General features: G+C 43.8%; 1 protein-coding gene across 8 annotated transcripts in view; it reads right to left on the minus strand.

Annotated features, from left to right (window-relative positions):
- The window catches only part of Sptbn1 (spectrin, beta, non-erythrocytic 1), a 199,833-nt gene that overhangs the window by 12,688 nt on the left and 168,740 nt on the right, over window positions 1-18,405 (minus strand). For all 8 annotated transcript variants that reach the window (XM_087583670.1, NM_001410274.1, XM_087583673.1 and 5 more), the window contains 11 exon segments: window positions 12,597-12,743; window positions 11,417-11,680; window positions 9,160-9,384; window positions 8,703-8,792; window positions 8,255-8,536; window positions 7,405-7,535; window positions 5,960-6,164; window positions 5,295-5,669; window positions 2,245-2,489; window positions 1,318-1,456; window positions 328-412 (listed from right to left, as the gene is read on the minus strand). In XM_087583670.1, coding sequence (XP_087439796.1) covers window positions 328-412; window positions 1,318-1,456; window positions 2,245-2,489; window positions 5,295-5,669; window positions 5,960-6,164; window positions 7,405-7,535; window positions 8,255-8,536; window positions 8,703-8,792; window positions 9,160-9,384; window positions 11,417-11,680; window positions 12,597-12,743 — 2,188 coding nt within the window.

The raw sequence follows: 18,405 nt of genomic DNA on the forward strand, positions 1-18,405 counted from the left end.
GTGAGGTGCACACAGGAGCTAGAGATGTTAAGATGCTCTGGAGCGGGAGATGTGCAGGATGTGAGCCTCACACGGGTGCTGGGAACTAAACTCAGGTCGTCCGGGAAGAGCAGTAAGTGCTCCCAGCTGCTGAGCCATCTCTCCAGCCAGCCCCCAAGAACTTCTTAAAGACAGTATTAAGTATGAATACACTGAGAAAGAAACATTTAAAACTTTAAAATCATGAGATAATACTCTGATATTAATTTAAGCAGAAAGTTCAATTTGTATACATTCCGTGGACACACAGGAAGAACATAAAAGTAAATAAGGTATGCTTGTCCTTACTCAGTCTTAACCACTCCCATCGGTCTTCCCACTTGTCGATCATTTCTTTTCTTTTCTCCGTCAACTGCAGTAACTTTTCCTTGATCTGCACAAAAACAAGGGCCTTAATAAAACACTGCAATCTTTTGTGTGTCCTGGATGAGCACTTTGTACAAGAAAATGTATTTTCCTCTACGCTGCAAAGTATCAGCTTAAATGTATTATTTCATGTCTTGGGAGTGGAGGGAAGAACACAGCTAGTGTTCCAGAAGGGGTGGAAGTTCTAGCTCAAGCTGCCTGTGCTGAGGCAGCAAACTGTGTGCTGTGTCACTAGACTGTACAGCTCCCCGACACAGTAACGTTCATGAAAAGAAGGACGACAATACCGACAAAGCCTTGGCTTTTCCAAGAGACATCCACTCCTGTGAAGGGTGTTATGAAGGGAACATCAGTGCTACTGTCCTGACCAGAGCTGCAGCCAGAGATAAGAGACAGCCAAAGCCATCCCACCGAGGAGTTCACAGGCTGTTTTTATACCTGGAACCCTCAAAAATGATCTCTGGCTAAACAATTGCTGGTTTGGGGTCTACGGTTTTATGTAAGTTATTCTAAGCAGACAGATTAAGCTTCAAAATGATGTAAAGAAATGCACTCACTTGCAGTGTATTGTAGGCCTTGTACTCAAGTGCACAACTACACAGAACAAAAATATCAGAAAAACTGCAATGACACTGAACACATGGACTTGGCTTGTTATTTCTTACTACAGTACAACAGACTCCCCTGTGTTAGGTATGACACGAGGTCCAGAGATGTTCTAAAGTTTTGAATAAATCCTATGACATTTTACATATGTTATCTAACCATCTATGGATTCTACTATTCAGAGAGGTCTTGGAACCAATCCCTATGGATTGTGGGAGACTTCAAAGACACATGCAAAATAAAAGCATTTTACATCCTAACACTGGCTGAGTTCATGTCAGGTCCCAAAGCAATGCAGCATCCTACCTCCTCAGAAGCATAGTGTTTCCTTGCCAGCAGGGCTTTCCCAAGTTCAATGCAAGCTGTAAAACTGTCATTACGAGCATCGATTTCAGCTTTGATGCCTTGATGATTATTCATTAACAGTTCAACAGATGACACATCCCTATAAGAAAGTAACATCTCCTCTGAGAGAAGCTTTTCAAATAAACATGTAGGCTTTAAAACTCATAATTTGGAGAAAACTGACAGCCTAATTGTCTTTCTTAGGGCTGATTTGTAGCCTAAACTCAGGCCAAGCTGCTAAAGTCCAGTAATACTTCGCTCAGGACCAGCTAACACTGTAACGTGCGAAAAAGGCATCTTGGAGTGCACAAAAGAAAACCACTGGGTTTCAGTTCATATCTTTACCCTTACATGCAATGCAAGCAGATACTCCTTCGAGAAGGCACAGAAAGAACAGCCAGACCGAACAGGCTGATGGAACAGTTGATGTCCTTGAGACATACAGAAATACAAAACCAGATGTGGAGGAAAGCACTCAGGAACTGATACCTCTGCTTATCTATTAAAATCTTCACTGCTTTGAAAGAAACCAAACTAAAGGGAAGACACTGCTCACTTCAGTTCAGGACACTTTTGAAACAAATATTAAGGGTGAATATCACTTTGTGATATATGTGAAAACAGAGACTTTTTTTTTTCTTTTTTTCAGAGCTGGGGACCAAACCCAGGACCTTGCGCTTGCCTAGCGCTCTACCATGAGCTAAATCCTCAACCAGAGACTTTTAATATAACAAAGATACGGAAAAGTAACTCCAAAAAGCCTGGGTGGGAAGGTGCGGGTGAGTGAGTGTGCAATATGGGGGTGTAGGAGTGAGAGCCTAGAGGAAGGGAACACCACCTGTGGAGCTCTTTTCTGAAGACCCATACCTCAGTGGCCAGGAGCCTTACCGGGGTTTCTCCTGGGCCTCGATTTGCCGGATGACATCTTCCATCCAGAGCATGAGGTCACGCACCATGCTGAAGAAGCGGAACTTGTCTCCCGTGTCTACTAGCCGCACCCTGCGACCCTCACAAGCATCCAGCAGGGACTTCCAGGCTTCCAGGACCTCGTTCTCACGCTTTTGGATGTCGTCAGCCTTGTCCCCTGCATAGGCTGCTTGGAGGCGGGCTGCATCCTCCTGCAGCTGCCTCACCTGTGAAGCCACAGAGAAGAAAAGCCAGGTTTCACTACTATGGCCTTGCCACTATCATCCCTTCCCTTCCTTACCTACTGTTTCACCATAAAGAGCAGTGGGAAGGAGTCATAGGTTGCTAGGTCTGTGCCTCTTAACAAGCTCTTGTTTCACTGGGTAGAGCCAAGTCACAAAACCCCAAACCTACTGAATCATTATTAAGTAGGTTCAAACAATGAAAGAAATACAATGCTCTGGGAACACAGGGAAGTCCTGTAGCCTGGGATGTGAAGACAGAGCTGAGTAGGTATACATCTAGACACATTCCAAGATAAAAAAAAAAAAATACCTTGACTGGCTGGGTGTGCTGGCACATACCTGTAAACCCCAAACTTGAGAGGCAGAGGCAGGAGGATCAGGAGTTCAAGGTCATCCTCAGCTATACAGTGAATTCCAGGCTAGCCTAACTTTTAAAAGTAAGTGGGAGTGGGTGGGCTGACAAATAGGTAAAGGCACTTGAAATATAAGCCTGCTGACTTCAGGTGAACACTGGATCACACAATGGTAGGAAGGACCACTACAGAGCTACCATTTTACCTGCAAGGCACACATGCCCCCACAACAAACCAAGTATTGTTTTAAAAGTAAGATTCTACTTTCTGTGACAAAGGGTGAAAAACAGGCTATAACTTTAGATAATGATGGAGATTTGTCATTGTAGAAGAAACCAGTGACTATTTTAGACTCCCACCCCCCTTTTTGGAGACAGGGTCTCACTATCTAGGCCCTGCTGCCCTGAAACTCACTATGTAACCAGGCTGGCTTCAAACTCAGATCCATCTGTCTCTGCCTCCCAAGTGTAAGGACTAAATGTGTGCTGTGCACCACTGTATCCACTACCTTATCCTTGGGTGTCCATTTTCACTGTGTTGTACATGAAACACTTAACCCATTCACAGTGCTATACGTCAAGACTCATGTCTGACATTATCTGGTGCTAAAACTATGTGACCGAAGTCCACAGTCCACAGTCCTGGAGGAGCCTCTCATGACTAAGGGAGGTTATTTGGAGAAATGCCAGGGACAATGAGATGGGGGTCACCCAATGTTATTATGATTTGGGAGAAGGTGGATTATTGACCCTCAATTGTACAAAAGGACTTTAAGCCGTGGCAAGAACATGGGAGTTTCTAAAAAAGATACACAGAAAAAAAAAAATCAACAGGACTTGGTCTCTGCATGGTGATTTGATACTCATGTTCTATTTGCTTTGGGACATCGTCTCTATTTCTGAATTACACTTAAGGTATGTAAGTCAGATGATCATGAGCAAGATGTAGGAGATTACTTGAAAATCAGTTTCTTTGTCTTCCAAGTCACAGTCATCATTTCTTGTGCTTCTGGTTATTTTCTTTAAAATAGGGTCTCTCTGGAGAAGCTAGCACAGGAGTTAAGGACCGCCTTGGCCACTCAAGACCGTTACTACCTCTGAGCAAGTGTTTGTGGGTTGGTGCCTCAGGAGGGCCACCATCTTTTCATGGATCTTAATGGCTTCTACAGTGACATGGTGAGTAGGTGAAACCCAACAGACTTGAGGGGTTGGTTTCTAGGTGGTGTGCATGAAGCTTTAACAGTCTCATGAGGCAAAAGTATTTAATGAAAAAACAGGGAATGATTCTATCTCTTAAGCATCCTATAGTTTTAAAAGTAAATGTGGAAGGACCCAGTTCTTAATTGTCTCTAGACTACTGCAAAGCATCCCTTAGCATTTCTTAAAAACAATAGCGGGGACACATTAGCAGATCTGCTTTACAAGGATCATCTCAACCCTCAAGGCAGCAGGAAACCCAAGCATAGAGGGGTAAATTAACTCACAGCCAGAGAGAACGTGAGAACTGAGACTCCAGATGGTAGTCAAGACCTCTACAGAACAAGTCCTAAGTGCTGAAGCATGGTGAGGTACATACTCACTTAAACCAATCTGGGCCAAGTCTCGGCTTGTGTCATGGGAGAGGAGTTAAATATTCACTAGCAAATAGCCTCTGCCCATTCTCCTTTCCATTGGGTTCCTTATCCTAAGACTGTACTCAGATCCAATGGAGTAAGAGTATACTGCATCTGGCCTTCTCCTGACTCTGTTGATCATTTGCTTTCAATAAGCAAGAGCAGAACTCTTGACTTCTCAGGATTAAAACAATTGGGCAAAATCGGCTTCTTCTCTGGGAACATCAATTTGGAGGAGGGAGGTGACCATTTTTCACCTGCAAGAACTAAGACTGATCAGGAAACTCGAGATTAGAAGGCAAAGGAGAGAGCAAACACTATTGAGTCTCACTGTTCCACTGTTTTCTCAACATCCTCAAAATTGTTTTAGTGCTAAGCCACTTCATAGAGTGCTGGAGCTAGAAGATCAGACGTGTCAAAGAGATTCTCACTTCGTATGCTAACACAAAGAATTAATAAGAGCAATCAATGCAGAAAAATGAACCTGGCTGGTGGAAGACAATGAGAAACTGTTTCCAAAGTGATCCTGACGGCCACATCGCCATAACAGGAACTTGTATTGAGGCTTTCTATGTGCATCTGCCTAATTTAAACACCACCATGTTCACCTAACGTTACTTTCAAGTGTGACAAATTCAGAACTGTACAGACTACAAAGCTTTCCTGGGTAGGGTGTGCATGTTCATGTGCATATACATGTGTGTTTGGGTATCATTTCAGGTACATTCTGAGGAGCCAAGAAATAGAGACAGAGAGGCCCAAGATACTCTATAAGGAGATACTCTACAGGGACACTCCCTTGCCCTGGGCAGCTCTACCTACCTGAGTGCCCAGAGCTTGGATGTCATGTTCAAAGGTGGTGTGCATTCTCTGTAAAGTCTCCACGGTGTTCTGATCTCTTCCAAGCTCCTCAGGGAGTTTCTTGTGTTTGTCCTGGATGCGGCCAAAGATCTCCTTGGCATCATGGTAAAACTTATGAAGTTCGTAAGAGGCAGCAAGAATCTGTGTTCTCGTGTCAATGAGCTCCAGGAGGTCAGCCCAGGCTTCATTGAGACCATCTTTCCACTCAGCAATAGTCGCAGCATCTGAATGTCCAGAATTGATGAGGTCATCTGCCATGTGGTTAACTGTATCTACACGCTCCTGCCCAATGTTTCCTGTGTCTCGAGCAAATTCTCGGAACCGTTCTTGTAACATCTGAAATGGGATGCACACAAGGAAATCACTGCGAGCACTGTGGGGCTTTTACCCCATCACATGAATGCCGCCGGAAAGAGACGCCACGTGGGAGGCACAAGGGACACTCAAGCCCGAAGAACCACAGCTAGCTCTGGACTGCAGCACCTATCTTGTCTACTTGTGGCGAGGAATGTCATCCATTACAAGGTCACCCAACAAAAGCACCAAGCCGAAACCATACCCATGACCTGCCAGCCCAGGAATGCCAATGGCCTTCCATACCACCACCCACTTCCCCAAGTACTTGCCGTGACATGCTCATAGTCCTGTCCCAACTCATGGGAGCCTGCAACCACTTCCCTCTCGGCGATCCACTGTTCCAGGTCATCTACCTCCCTGTTGAGCTGGAATAGCCTGTGCCTCTCATCAAGTTTCCCTCTCCTCTCCTCAGCAAGGTCCTTCAGGCCAGCATACAGCTTGTCGACCTTTGACTGCCGCATGCTAATACGCTCACTGAAAAAGAACCAGCAGTGAGGAAGGTACCTCAAATGTCTTCTGAAGACACACAATGGAGTGAGGATAACATAATTGTTACACCAAAATTTCCCCAAAGAAGCTTCCATTTTAACCTATCTGGTCTAAAAAACAAAACCCTGAATAACCTCCATTTCAAATGATGAAGAGCGAATACAGAAACCAAAGAAAATAATTAAGGCAAAGGCCACCCTGATTTTTTTCCCCACTGCTAAAAGTTAATGAAAATACTGGAACCATCCTCCACTGCCAGAAGGCACAGGCTGTCCTCTAGGGCTCTTCTCTGGCCTGTGCAGCTCCTGCTTGCTGGGCTGTGGCCTTTCTTTGCTAGCAGAGCTGGCTCTGTCTGCTCCTGTTTGCTCAGTGTAGCTAGGAGACTGAATCCTACTTCCTGGAATTTGTCACCAGAATAAAAATCTCATGACAGGAGAGGGAGAAGGCTGCATCGCAGTCTATTCTTCCTTGGGAATCTAGTTATGAACATCTCAAGGGCTTCCTCATGTACCAAGAGACCCACTGACCTCACCTTTCCCTGCCTGTCTTGCACTGGACAAACAAACACTCAAACCATTTTTTTTTCCTTCGTGAGTCTTAAAAGGTGGCTCTGAGAAAGCCTGCCGGTTCTTCTCTCCCAGTTACCACAGCAGCCTGATGACCAGAGAGCTCACAATCTTTCATGTCTTTCCTGTTAGGAAGTGCCAATATCTTGGTTTTGTGAGACCCATTTTACTTCATAAGTCTAGGCACTCCTGCCTTAGTCCTCTTAATCACTGCTTTCCCAAACAGCTTTTTTTTTTTTTTTTTTCAGACAGGGCCCCACTATATAATCTTGTCTAGCCTATAGCTGGCTATGTAAACCACGGTGGACTTGAACTCAGAGATCTAACTGACTCTGCCTCCCAAGTGCTGGAATAAAAGGCGAACACCATCACACTTGGACTAGATAGCTGTTCCAGCTGAACTTCTGTCAGCCCAATATACGTACAACTTATGATACTAGTGATCTTTCAACATGAGATATTTAACACAAAATAATTACTGAGTGCAACTCTGAGTAACAATTTTACCTTCCTAGTACACCACAGGCTCTTAGGTGACCTGCTTTACCACTACTGGTGATGATGATGGACGGTGCCATTTTCTTTTGGGGCAGGTTAGTAAGACACCCTCACTGAAGAATCAACAGCCTGGGTGGCCTCATCCTCAAACTGTCACCCACCTTTCGGGATGGCTGTCAGCCACCAGTGCCCGGCTGGTCTTGGAGAGCTGGTGCACTGTCTCTGCATAGTCCTCAACAGCCTGTTCCAAAATCTGGTGCTTTTTCAACATGGAGACAGCACTCTGCTCATCCTGCAAAGAAAGGGACCATCAAAACCATAGCCAGAAGTTATGCCTGGGGCAATAAATTAGTTAATTTATGCCTGGTGAGGTGGTACAAGAGGAAGAATCATCAGAAAGAAACAAAACAAGTATAATATAACCATGGGCAGACATGGCTGAGTGCATTGGCCAGGACTAATAGAGGCCTCTGCAAAGGGGAACCTGTAGTGTGGCCAAGGCCACTGTAAGGTAGAGGGGACCTTGCTAAGTCTAATGTACATGTACATCAGCTAGCTAAAAACCTCAGTCTGGTATGCATCTGCATGACAGCATTCTATAGCCTTAAAGTCCTTTTAATGGTCTTAAAACCATTTTGTATGTTAAAGAGCCTGGGTGATTTTATGAATAATTCTAGAAGGCATGGTAGGACATGCCTGTAATCCCAGTAATTGGAGGCCAAGGAAGGTAGATCTCTGTGAGTTCAAGGCCAGACCAGACCAAGGATACCTTAGGGAAGCCCTGTCTCAAACAAGTGTGTGTGTGTGTGTGTGTACACTTACATACATATGTACATGTGTATATATATATTTACACACACACACACACACACACACACACACACACACACACACACACACACAGAGGCAGCACGTGGAATAAAGACACTATGTAGCTAGCAGCTGAAAGGATCTGAATAGGTCACTCTTTTGAGGCATACCTCCTCATGGGAGCTGGGAAGCATCTCTCACCTTGGCCTTTTCCTCAGACATCATGTACAGTTCCTGTTCACTCATCCATGCCTCTGCTTCAGCTGCATCAAAGTAGTATTGCTGGGCCTTGTGTGCCTCCTCGAGCCGTCTATGGCGTTTCTCAGTTTCCTCAATGAGGAGCCCCCACAGCTGCTTCAGATCGGCGAGCCTCTGTCTGATAGCCTCGGCATTGAGGCTGCTGCTATCTGTGATGATGTTTTGGCTCCTCTCAAAGATGTCATCAATACGAGGCTGGTGTCCCTGGATTTCTTTCTGGAGGGTCTGTGCAGAAGAGGCAAAAACAGTTTGCTAAATGGCCAAGGCCTGGTCCTTATTTTGAAATGTTGCACACCAAGCAGAACTCACAAACCTTCGAAACTCTCTCACGTCATCTGTATTACAATTCAGCAGTTTATCAGGTACAGCTAGCCTTGGCAGAAACGCTTACCTGGTTTTTCTTTATTAACAGCTGCACAGTTTGAAGGTTGTGGCCATGATCTGTGGAAGTTGCCAAAGGCATCCTCTCGCCAACCCACAGCTAGAAAAAAATTGAGAATGAAAAGTGGACCACGTGAAGAACAAAGAAACTGTAAGGAGGACAAGGGGAGCTCCAGAGGGGAAGGTTCAGCCTTTCCTCAGAGGGGCCAGGATATACTCTTGGACATCCTTGGTGTTGGGACACTCTGTGAGCCCTGTGGTTAGTTTAAGTCTGATTCTGGTGGCATTAAAATCCTGGCATGTCTTTACAATTCCAGGAAGAAGAGAGTGCATTTCCACGTGTGCATGTGAGGGACAGAGCACTACAACATGGAGGGCGGGCTATGAGGGCTCAAGTCAATGACTCAGTTTGAGGTAATCCAACAGAAAATGAACCACTTGCTCCAGGACGCTTGAGGGCTACTCACAATCTCGTCCTCTACATCCCTGTTGAACTGGTGGATCTCCTTGGAAGCCAGCAGATTATGCTTCCTTTCATTCAAGGGCTCCAGAAGCTCCATGAACTTGGTCTGCACAGTGAGGCGTTTGCTGTCCACCTCATCTGTGCTCTTCCCCTCCTGACTCAGTGCCTGGGCTTGGCTTTGCAGTTCCTCGATCTCCTTCTTCCTCACTTCCATCTGATTCTCCAGCATCTGGGGGGGCAAGAGTACATCAGAAGGAACACAGAGGCTCCATCTAGAACTTTGTTTTGGGCGCTAGCTAAGGTGGAAGGCTGAACTGAGGAATAGAAACTTACACAGCAGAGAGGCCAAGGAATGAAGTACCAGTGAGTACTCTAGCTTACTGGCTAATGTTTAAAACATCCAGTCTCTGGGGACTTAAAGCTTGAAGTAACATTAAACTAATCAGGAACTCAGGGAAAAGAAAGACAGGGAGACAAGAGTTGTTTATGCCTACATAGAAGTCAGCTTCTCTATTAGAAAGGAGAGCACTCTTGAGGGTCCAGCATCTTCTGGTAAGAAATAATGGTATCTTCATTTCTTCAACTGAAGACCTGACTAGAATCATGCTAGATAATGAGGGAAGAGCAGCTATTCACTGAAGGAAACAGGCAAAAATGGAAACAAAAGTGTTCACTGAGGAGCCACCACACCCACCACATCACAGCACAGCCGGTCACATATACAGCTGAGGCTGACGTAACCTTCCCAGGAAGAGGCAGCAGCTAGAACTAAACACCACCGGTCTAAATTTATTAATGCACAGTAACTCCAAAAGCAAAGTAGTCAACCTTGAAGCAAAAGGGTGATGTCCTTCTGAATGAAAAAAACCAGGCTCAGCATTTAGCCAAGACCGGCAGTTCTAAGTAAAACTGCTGGGCTTACATATCATAAAATACTTAGGAGAGGAGCCATTGGAAAAGTGGACCACTACTACCTTTAAAAGGAAATAGTGTAGCTGGGGGTGGTGGTGCATACTTTTAATCCTAGCACTCGGAGGCAGAGGCATATCAATTTCTGAGTTTGAGGCTAGCCTGGCTTCTACCCACCACACTACTGTTTCAGGACAAGCTAGGTGTGTGCCTGCATGTTTGTGACCATGTGACTATCTGTGTATATTGCATATGGAGACCAAGATATCACCGGATAAGCACGGGTGATATTCTTGGAAAAGGCACCCACCTTCTCATTGGCCTGGAGCTGATCTATTAGGCTAGACTACACGGTCTGATTCTGCCTCCCTAGTACTGAGATTATAAGCACATCCTTAGTTTATAAGAAAAACAACTTTACTGACTGAACCAGCTCCTAAAAGCATGCCGTTGATGCACGCATGTCTGTGTGCCAAGTACATGTGGAAGCCATAGGAAGGTGCTGGGTCCCCTGAAACTGGAGTTACCAACAGCTGTGGATGGGCGTTGGAGCTTGAACATACGTTCTCTGGAAGAGCAGCTGTTGCTTTCCACAGCTAAGCCATCACTTGGTTCCTGACAGTGTACTTTTTTTTTTTAAAAGATGTTTATTTTACACCCCCACACAAGACTTAAAACATACAGCATTTTAAAATTTATGTAATTGCATCTGATAAAGCTGCGTAAAGCAATTATGAGTACATTGTAGCTGTCTTCACACTCCGTACATTAGATCCCATTATAGATGGTTGTGAGCCACCCTGTGGTTACTGGGAATTGAACTCAGGACTTCTGGAAGAGCAGCGCTCTTAACCATTGAGCCATCTCTCCAGGTCATATCTGCTGATATACTTTTAATACAACTGTTTTCTCATTAGTTCAGGATAAAGTCACCTGCCTTCAGAATCACCTATTACGATATAAAAAAAAAGTTTGTTTCCTTTACCATCTACCAAGTAGAGAGTAATTCAGAGTAAACAGCAAACAGTTCAGTTCAACCATCACCTATTTAAGATATTACATGGGAAGAAAATAAATGTGACTGTTTTTATTTATATGGATGAATATCTTGTGCAACCACTGGATGGTAATAGTATTCATCAACTAGATGTTAGAAGAAAAATCCCTGTGCACAGACACTTAACAGTTTTACTAGTTAATCTTTGAAGTTGACTGAAACAGTCTACTGCTGGCAGGGCAAGCACTTCTCTGGTGGCAAAATCCCTTCGCATGGAAGAGGAAAGACAAAGACTCTGGATCTGTAAGGAAGAGGAGGAAACAACTAAATCTAGAATACGGTCCTGCCCACTTGCCTGTTGCTTTTTCAGCAGAATGTTGACACTGGTGAGGTCTTTGCCATAGTCGTCAGATTGAATCTGGCTCTCCAGGCCATGCAGCCATTTGTCGAGGTCTGCACAGCTCTGCGTGAAGAGCTCAGCCTTATTCGCATCGAAGAGCCTCTGGGCCTTGGTCTGGGTTGTGGATTCAAGGACTTCCCACATTTTATGTAAACCAGTGAGTTTCTCCTTCACCACAGCCTCTGTTTCTGGCTTTTCTGAAATAAGCTGCATTCCTTCCTGGAAAACACAAACCAATGAGATTAAAAATAAATAGCTTGCGGTTGGGGATTTAGCTCAGTGGTAGAGCGCTTGCCTACCAAGCGCAAGGCCCTGGGTTCGGTCCCCAGCTCCGAAAAAAAAAAGAAAAAAGAAAAAAATAAATAGCTTGCCAGAGAATAGATGTCACTGTGAAAAAACAAAACTCAAACTCTGAGACATTTGATCTGTAATTGGCCCAGGGAACTACTGCTCAGTAAAGTGAACAGTTGTCTTGTGCACCTTCTTCCGGGTGATGTAAGCAATTAAGTGTTGCATATTCTAACAATTTCAACTGGGGCACTGTATTATTAATAACCTACAGCGTCAGGCTCCAAAGGCCATATATAACACATAATTTTTTAATTCTTAGGAGTCTGACAGTAAAGGGACAGGAATGTGAGAAACACACAGTGTACAGTCTCTCTGTGTGGATATACAGTGCAAGGATTAACATAGTGCCTGGTGTATAGTAGTCACACCACTTCTACCCCCACACAAGACTTAAAATATACAGCATTTTAAAATTTATGAAATTGCATCTGATAAAACTGCCCATAAAGCAACACAGGTGTATGGCCAGTAGCCATGAAGAAGGTAGGGACATGGTCCATCAGTATCAACTGATCACTTGGTAGCCACTGAAAGTAAGCCAAGTCATAGGTCTGGGTCTCTGCTTCTCTGTCTGCTGTGGGACAGACGTCAGAAACTGTAAGTGGAAGCAGGGCATTGCTACTGGCTATGTAACTTATGTAATTGATGACATAGGACTCTACCCCCAAATAAAAGGAAATTATTTCCCCCTTCCTTCCTCATCCCTGTGTTTATATATTCCTCCTTGCCAAGGCCACAATGTGGAAAGGAGGGTGAGGGAACAGTCTCACCAAACTTGACCCACCTTCTCAATTTTGTCAAGCCATTCTTTGTTGGATGCAAGTTCTGCCATAAATGCTTGATGCTTTAACCATTTACTGTGCAGGTTTCTGGCTTCATCATAAGACATGTCCTGAGCTGTAAGCATCTTTTCATTGATCCAGAGGGACAGCTAGGGTAGAACAGCAACAAGTTTTTAGAAGCTGTCATCATAGACTTAACCTTTCACCCAGAAAGGATTGCATTTGTGATATATTACATTTTCCATGTCAAAAGACAGGCAAATATTTTGCTTTACGCCTCTGGCCCCTACTGGAGCCAAGTTTGATACAAATGGTGGACCGAACATTAAACCCAGAAGTATAAAAACTCTGAAGCAGCTTTTAAACTCAACAGCACTCTCGGTCAGCTTTTCCCAAAAAGGAGTGTTTGGTAGTTTTACTCTTACTAGTTCAAAACACAAGCTGTTTCTTCCCCAGATACCTCTGACCACTATAGCATGCTAACTATGACTGTCATTTAATTCATCTGGCAACTATACATTTTAAAACAATCTGCAGAGCTGTGGTGATGCATGTTTCTAGTCTCAGAGCTTGGAAGGTAAAGGCAGGAGGATCTTCATGAGTTTGAGCCCACCCTGGGCTACAGAGTGAGTTCCAGAACAGCCAGGGCTACAAGGAGAAACCCTGTCTCGAAAAAACCAAGAACCAAACAACTCACTCATGTCTCTAACGGGTGATCTGTGGAATGTCAAAGAGCATGAACAACTTGCTCACCACAGAGCTAATGCAATGACAATGTCATTCTTCATCTCTGTCAATTCTAAATCACCTTCACCTCTAGCTGCCTAAGGAACCTTCCATTCAGACTAAGAACACTTCAAGAATTTGACTCTTGAAGAAAGTGAATTCTTGAAAGCCACACAAAGCTTGCCAGCTGCTGATGGACTAAAGTGAATTATGAGAGGCAATGTAGTCCATACACAGTGGGGTTATAAGTGTCTTCAGGGACCACCTCACTTCACTTGGGTGGGTGACAGTAAGCTTTACGATTAAAGCAGTCCTTGCTCACTGTGAGTGTGCACCTGAACATCTTCACGGTTTCATGTCTCGAAGTCTACCCTTTACCATACCTGTTTCCAAAGCCTTTCGTTAATACCCTGGCGCTGCTGGGAAAGGAAGGTTCCCCATGTATTTGCTTCAACAGCAGTGGCTGTTCTTTATAAATTGTCAAGGAGGGCAAAGCAGGTCACAAGAGAATAACTTCGAGAATGGATACAAACTTTAGGTACTGGCTCCATTTTTCTTGTGCCATTTACCATGAAGGAGAACCGGCAAGGGCTAAGATCAAAGCAAATCCTTTGTAATGGAAGACCACTAATTGGTGAAACAACAATAAAAACAGTACATTTTCAAGTTCAAGAGAATTTAACTGTTTCCCAGCAATCTAGGCGGCTAAAATGTGACATACTAAGGACATGCGTCCAATCTAAGAAAAGAGAAGAAAGAAAACCAAATGGAGCACCCAATTCCCGTGGGGGAGAGAGCTGGACCCTCAGAAGTGCAGACAATCCTGAGAACTCAGAGAAGACAACTACTTTCTTCCCACAAGCCTGACCCAAGAGGAAACTGCCTAGTGCCCTCTGTGCCCTAATGAGCACAAGGGACCTAAGGGCAGTCAGGGGCAGGACCCTTCAGGTTTCAGCCTGCACCGACAGCCTACACACCTGAGAGCAGAGGTAAGAACCACAAGGAGGCTTCTGATCACATTAACTACAGGAGCAGCTCTGTTTCCAGATTCTGCTGAAAGAAAACAGGTCTACAGGACAGCTGACACGCAGATCTATAGGAGGGTCAAGCCAATGTCAGAGACAGCAAGACAAGCTAACACCAGAGACAACCTGATGGCGAGAGGCAGGCACAGGAACCTAAGCAACAGAAACCAAGGCCACTTGGCATCATCAGAGCCCAGTTCTCCCAACAAAGCAAATACTGGATATCCAAACACACCGGAAAAGCAAGAGTTGGATTTAATATGATGATGATAGAGGACTTTAAGAAGGACATAAATAATTCCCTTAAAGAAATACAGGACAACAAAGGTAAACAGGTAGAAGCCCTTAAAGAGAAAACAAAAAAATCCCTTAAAGAATTAGAGGAAAACACAACCAAACAGGTGAAGGAATTGAACAAAACCACTCAGAATCTAAAAACGGAAATAGAAACAATAGAGAAATCACAAAGGGAGACAACCCTGGAGATAGAAAACCTATGGAAGAGATCAGGAGTCATAGACACAGTATCACTAACAGAATACAAGAAATGGAAGAATCTCAGAGGCAGAAGATACCATAGAAAACATCGACACAACAGTCAAAATGCAAAATGCAAAAAGATCCTAACCCAAAACATCCAGAAAATGCAGAACACAATGAGAAGGTCAAACCGAAGGATAACAGGTATGGAAGAGATTGAAGACTCCCAACTTAAACAGCCAGTAAATATCTTCAACAAAGTCATAGAAGAAAACTCCCCTCCCTTAAAGAAAGAGATGCCCATAAGCATACAAGAAGCCTACAAAACTCCAAGTAGACTGGACCAGAAAAGAAACTCCTCCCATCACATAATAGTCAAAAAACCAAATGGACTAAACAAAGAAAGCATATTAAAAGCAGTACAGGAATAAGGTAAAGTAACATATAAAGGCGGACCTATAAAAATTACACCAAACTTCTCTGCAGAGATTATGAAAGCCAGAAGATACTAGGCAGATGTCATACAGACCCCCAACAGAACACAAATGCCAGCCCAGGCTACTATATCCAGCAAAACTCTCAATTAACATAGATGGGGAAACCAAGATATTCCATGACAAAACCAAATTTACACAATCTATCTCCACAAATCCAGCCCTACAAAGGATAATAGGTGGAAAACTCCAACACAGGGAGGGAAACAACACCCTAGAAAAAGCAAATCTATCAACTAATGAAAAAAATGATAGCATTTTCAACCAATGGTGCTTGTTCAACTGGAGGTCAGCATGTAGAAGAATGCAAATCAATCCATTCTTATCACCCTGTACAAAGCGAAAGTCAAAGTGGATTAAGGACCTCCACATCAAGCCAGATATACTCAAATTAACAGAAGAAAGAGTGGAGAAGAGTCTTGAATACATGGGTACTGGGGAAAATTTCCTGAACAAAACACCAATGGCTTATGCTCTAAGATCAAGAATTGACAAATGGGACCTCAGACAAAACAGCAACCAACAGATTGGGAAAAGATCTTTACCAATCCTACATTTGATAGAGGGCTAATATCCAAAATATACAAGGAACTCCAGAAGTTAGACTTCAGGGAGCCAAATAACCCTATTAAAAAATGGGGTACAGAGCTAAATGAAAAATTCTCAGCTGGGGAATGTTGGATGGCTGAGAAGAACCTAAAGAAATGCTCAACATCCTTAGTCATCAGGGAAATGCAAATCAAAACAACCCTGAGATTCCACCTCACACCAGTCAGAATGACTAATATCAAAAACTCAGGCGACAACAGATGCTGATGAGGGTGTGGAGAAAGGAACACTCCTCCATTGTTGGTGGGATTGCAGACTGGTATTAACCACTCTGGAAATCAGTTTGGAGGTTCCTCAGAAAATTGAACATTGCACTACCTGAGGACCCAGGTCTACCTCTCCTGGGCATATACCCAAAAGATGCTCTAACGTACAACAAAGACACATGCTCCACTATGTTCACAGCAGCCTTATTTATAATAGCCAGAAGCTGGAAAGAACCCAGATACCCTTCAACAGAGGAATGGATACAGAAAATGTGGTACATTTGCATAATGGAATATTACTCAGCTATCAAAAACAACGACTTCACGAAATTCATAGGCAAATGGATGGAACTAGAAAATATCATCCTGAGTGAGGTAACCCAATCACAGAAAAACACACATGGCATGTACTCACTTCTAAGTGGATATTAGCCCAAAAGCTCAAATTACCCAAGATGCAATCCAAAGACCACATGAAGCTTAAGAAGGAGGACAAAGTGTGATGCTTCGCTCCTTAAAAGGGGGAACAAAAATATTCATAGGAAGGTATATGGAGGCAAAGTTTGGAGCAGAGGCTGAAGGAAACCGCCATTCAGAGCCTTCCCTACATGGGTACACAGGCCATATATATACAGCCACGAAAACTAGATAAAACCGATGAAGCTAAGAAGTGCATGCTGATAGGAGCCAGATATAGCTGTCTCCCGAGAGGCACAGCCAGAGCATGTCAAATACAGAGGCGAATACTAGCAGCAAACCATTGAACTGAGAAAGGGATCCTTGTTGGAGGAATTAGAGAAAGGATTGACAGAGCTGAAAGAGCGTGCAACCCCATAAGAACAACAATGCCAAACAACCAGAGCTCCCAGGGACTACACCACTACCCAAAGACTACATGAACTGACCCAGGGCTCCAGCTGCATATAGCAGAGGATGGCCTTGTTAGGCACCAATGGAAGGAGAAGCCTTTGGTCCTGCCAAGGCTGTACTACTCCCCACCACCTCCCATCTAAGGGAATGTTGGGGATGGGGGGCAGGAAGGGGAGGCGGTTGGGGAGGGGAACACCCTTACAGAAGAAGGCGGGGATAGGGGCTTATGTCCAGGAAACTGGGAAAAGGAATAACATTTAAAATGTAAATAAAAAATATCTAATAAAAAATAATATAAAAAGAAAAGGAAAAGAAAGAAAACCAAATGATAAAAATTCCTCTGTGTAGTACACAAAGAGGTCTCCTACAATAGAGGGTATCTGTTGACCAAAAGTGCCAGGGACATACACATATTTCCACTATCCATAACACACGAGTAGGACTTTTTTTTTTTAAAGGAGTAAGCGCTACATCAATAACACTTATAAACCAAAGTGCTTTTTGCTCAACATACCACCCTGCAGATAAAGGATCTGCGGAACTAGGTAGATCCGGCCCTCAGTCACCATTTTGGACCTAGACCTAAGTGATTATTGTGGTCATTCCCAAAGGTCATGTCAGAATATACTCATTCTCTGCACAAAAGATCACTGTGCAGACGGAAAAAAAGAAAGAAAGAAAAATGCTTTAATCACTGAGCAAGGCTCAGTACAGAACTAAGTCCTGTGCCAGACATGTTTATACTGCCTTTCCGGGAAAAGAGAACAAAAATCCCCCAAATAACCAAACCATTCAGAAAATTAGAAATACACTCTAGGAGAATTAAACCAGTCAGCTACAGCTTTTAGAGCATCTAATTTTTTGGACACTCCACCAAAACCACACTGTAAAATTAACATGTTCCCCACATAGGCATTTGAGGTAAGCAAGGGAGTAGGTCCCCGTTCTAATGTATTCTAGTGCAATGGCTGCCCTCAGTCCTTATGGGGGCAATAAAGGCAGATCTTAAAATCCTTGCCTCAGTTAACTAGGTATGTTTAAATGAGATTGATGATGTCTGCAGTACAGGGATGTGTGACACTTCTCAAAACCAGCAAACCTGACCTAAGTTTTGTCATATACTGACTATATGGTGTGTGGGACATCCAACATTCTCATTTGGCTGTGCCAAATTTAAGGAATCTCAAGAGCAACAGCAAAACAAGAGACATAGAACCAGGGGGACTTGGCACAGCAGCCAGGTAGAAAGCTACATATCTTTCCTCAGATTTAGCCTAGGCTTTACCGTGGTTCTGCCAATCAATTATATTAACTTGCCCTTTAAAAGTGAAAGCAAGACTAGGGCAGTAGCTAATATCTATAATTTAATTTGAAGTTGGTTCCAGGCTGGTTTAAACTACA

This window comes from Rattus norvegicus, chromosome 14 (assembly GCF_021556685.1).
Source record: "Rattus norvegicus strain SHRSP/BbbUtx chromosome 14, alternate assembly SHRSP_T2T, whole genome shotgun sequence".
In the NCBI taxonomy this organism is placed as follows: domain Eukaryota; kingdom Metazoa; phylum Chordata; class Mammalia; order Rodentia; family Muridae; genus Rattus; species Rattus norvegicus.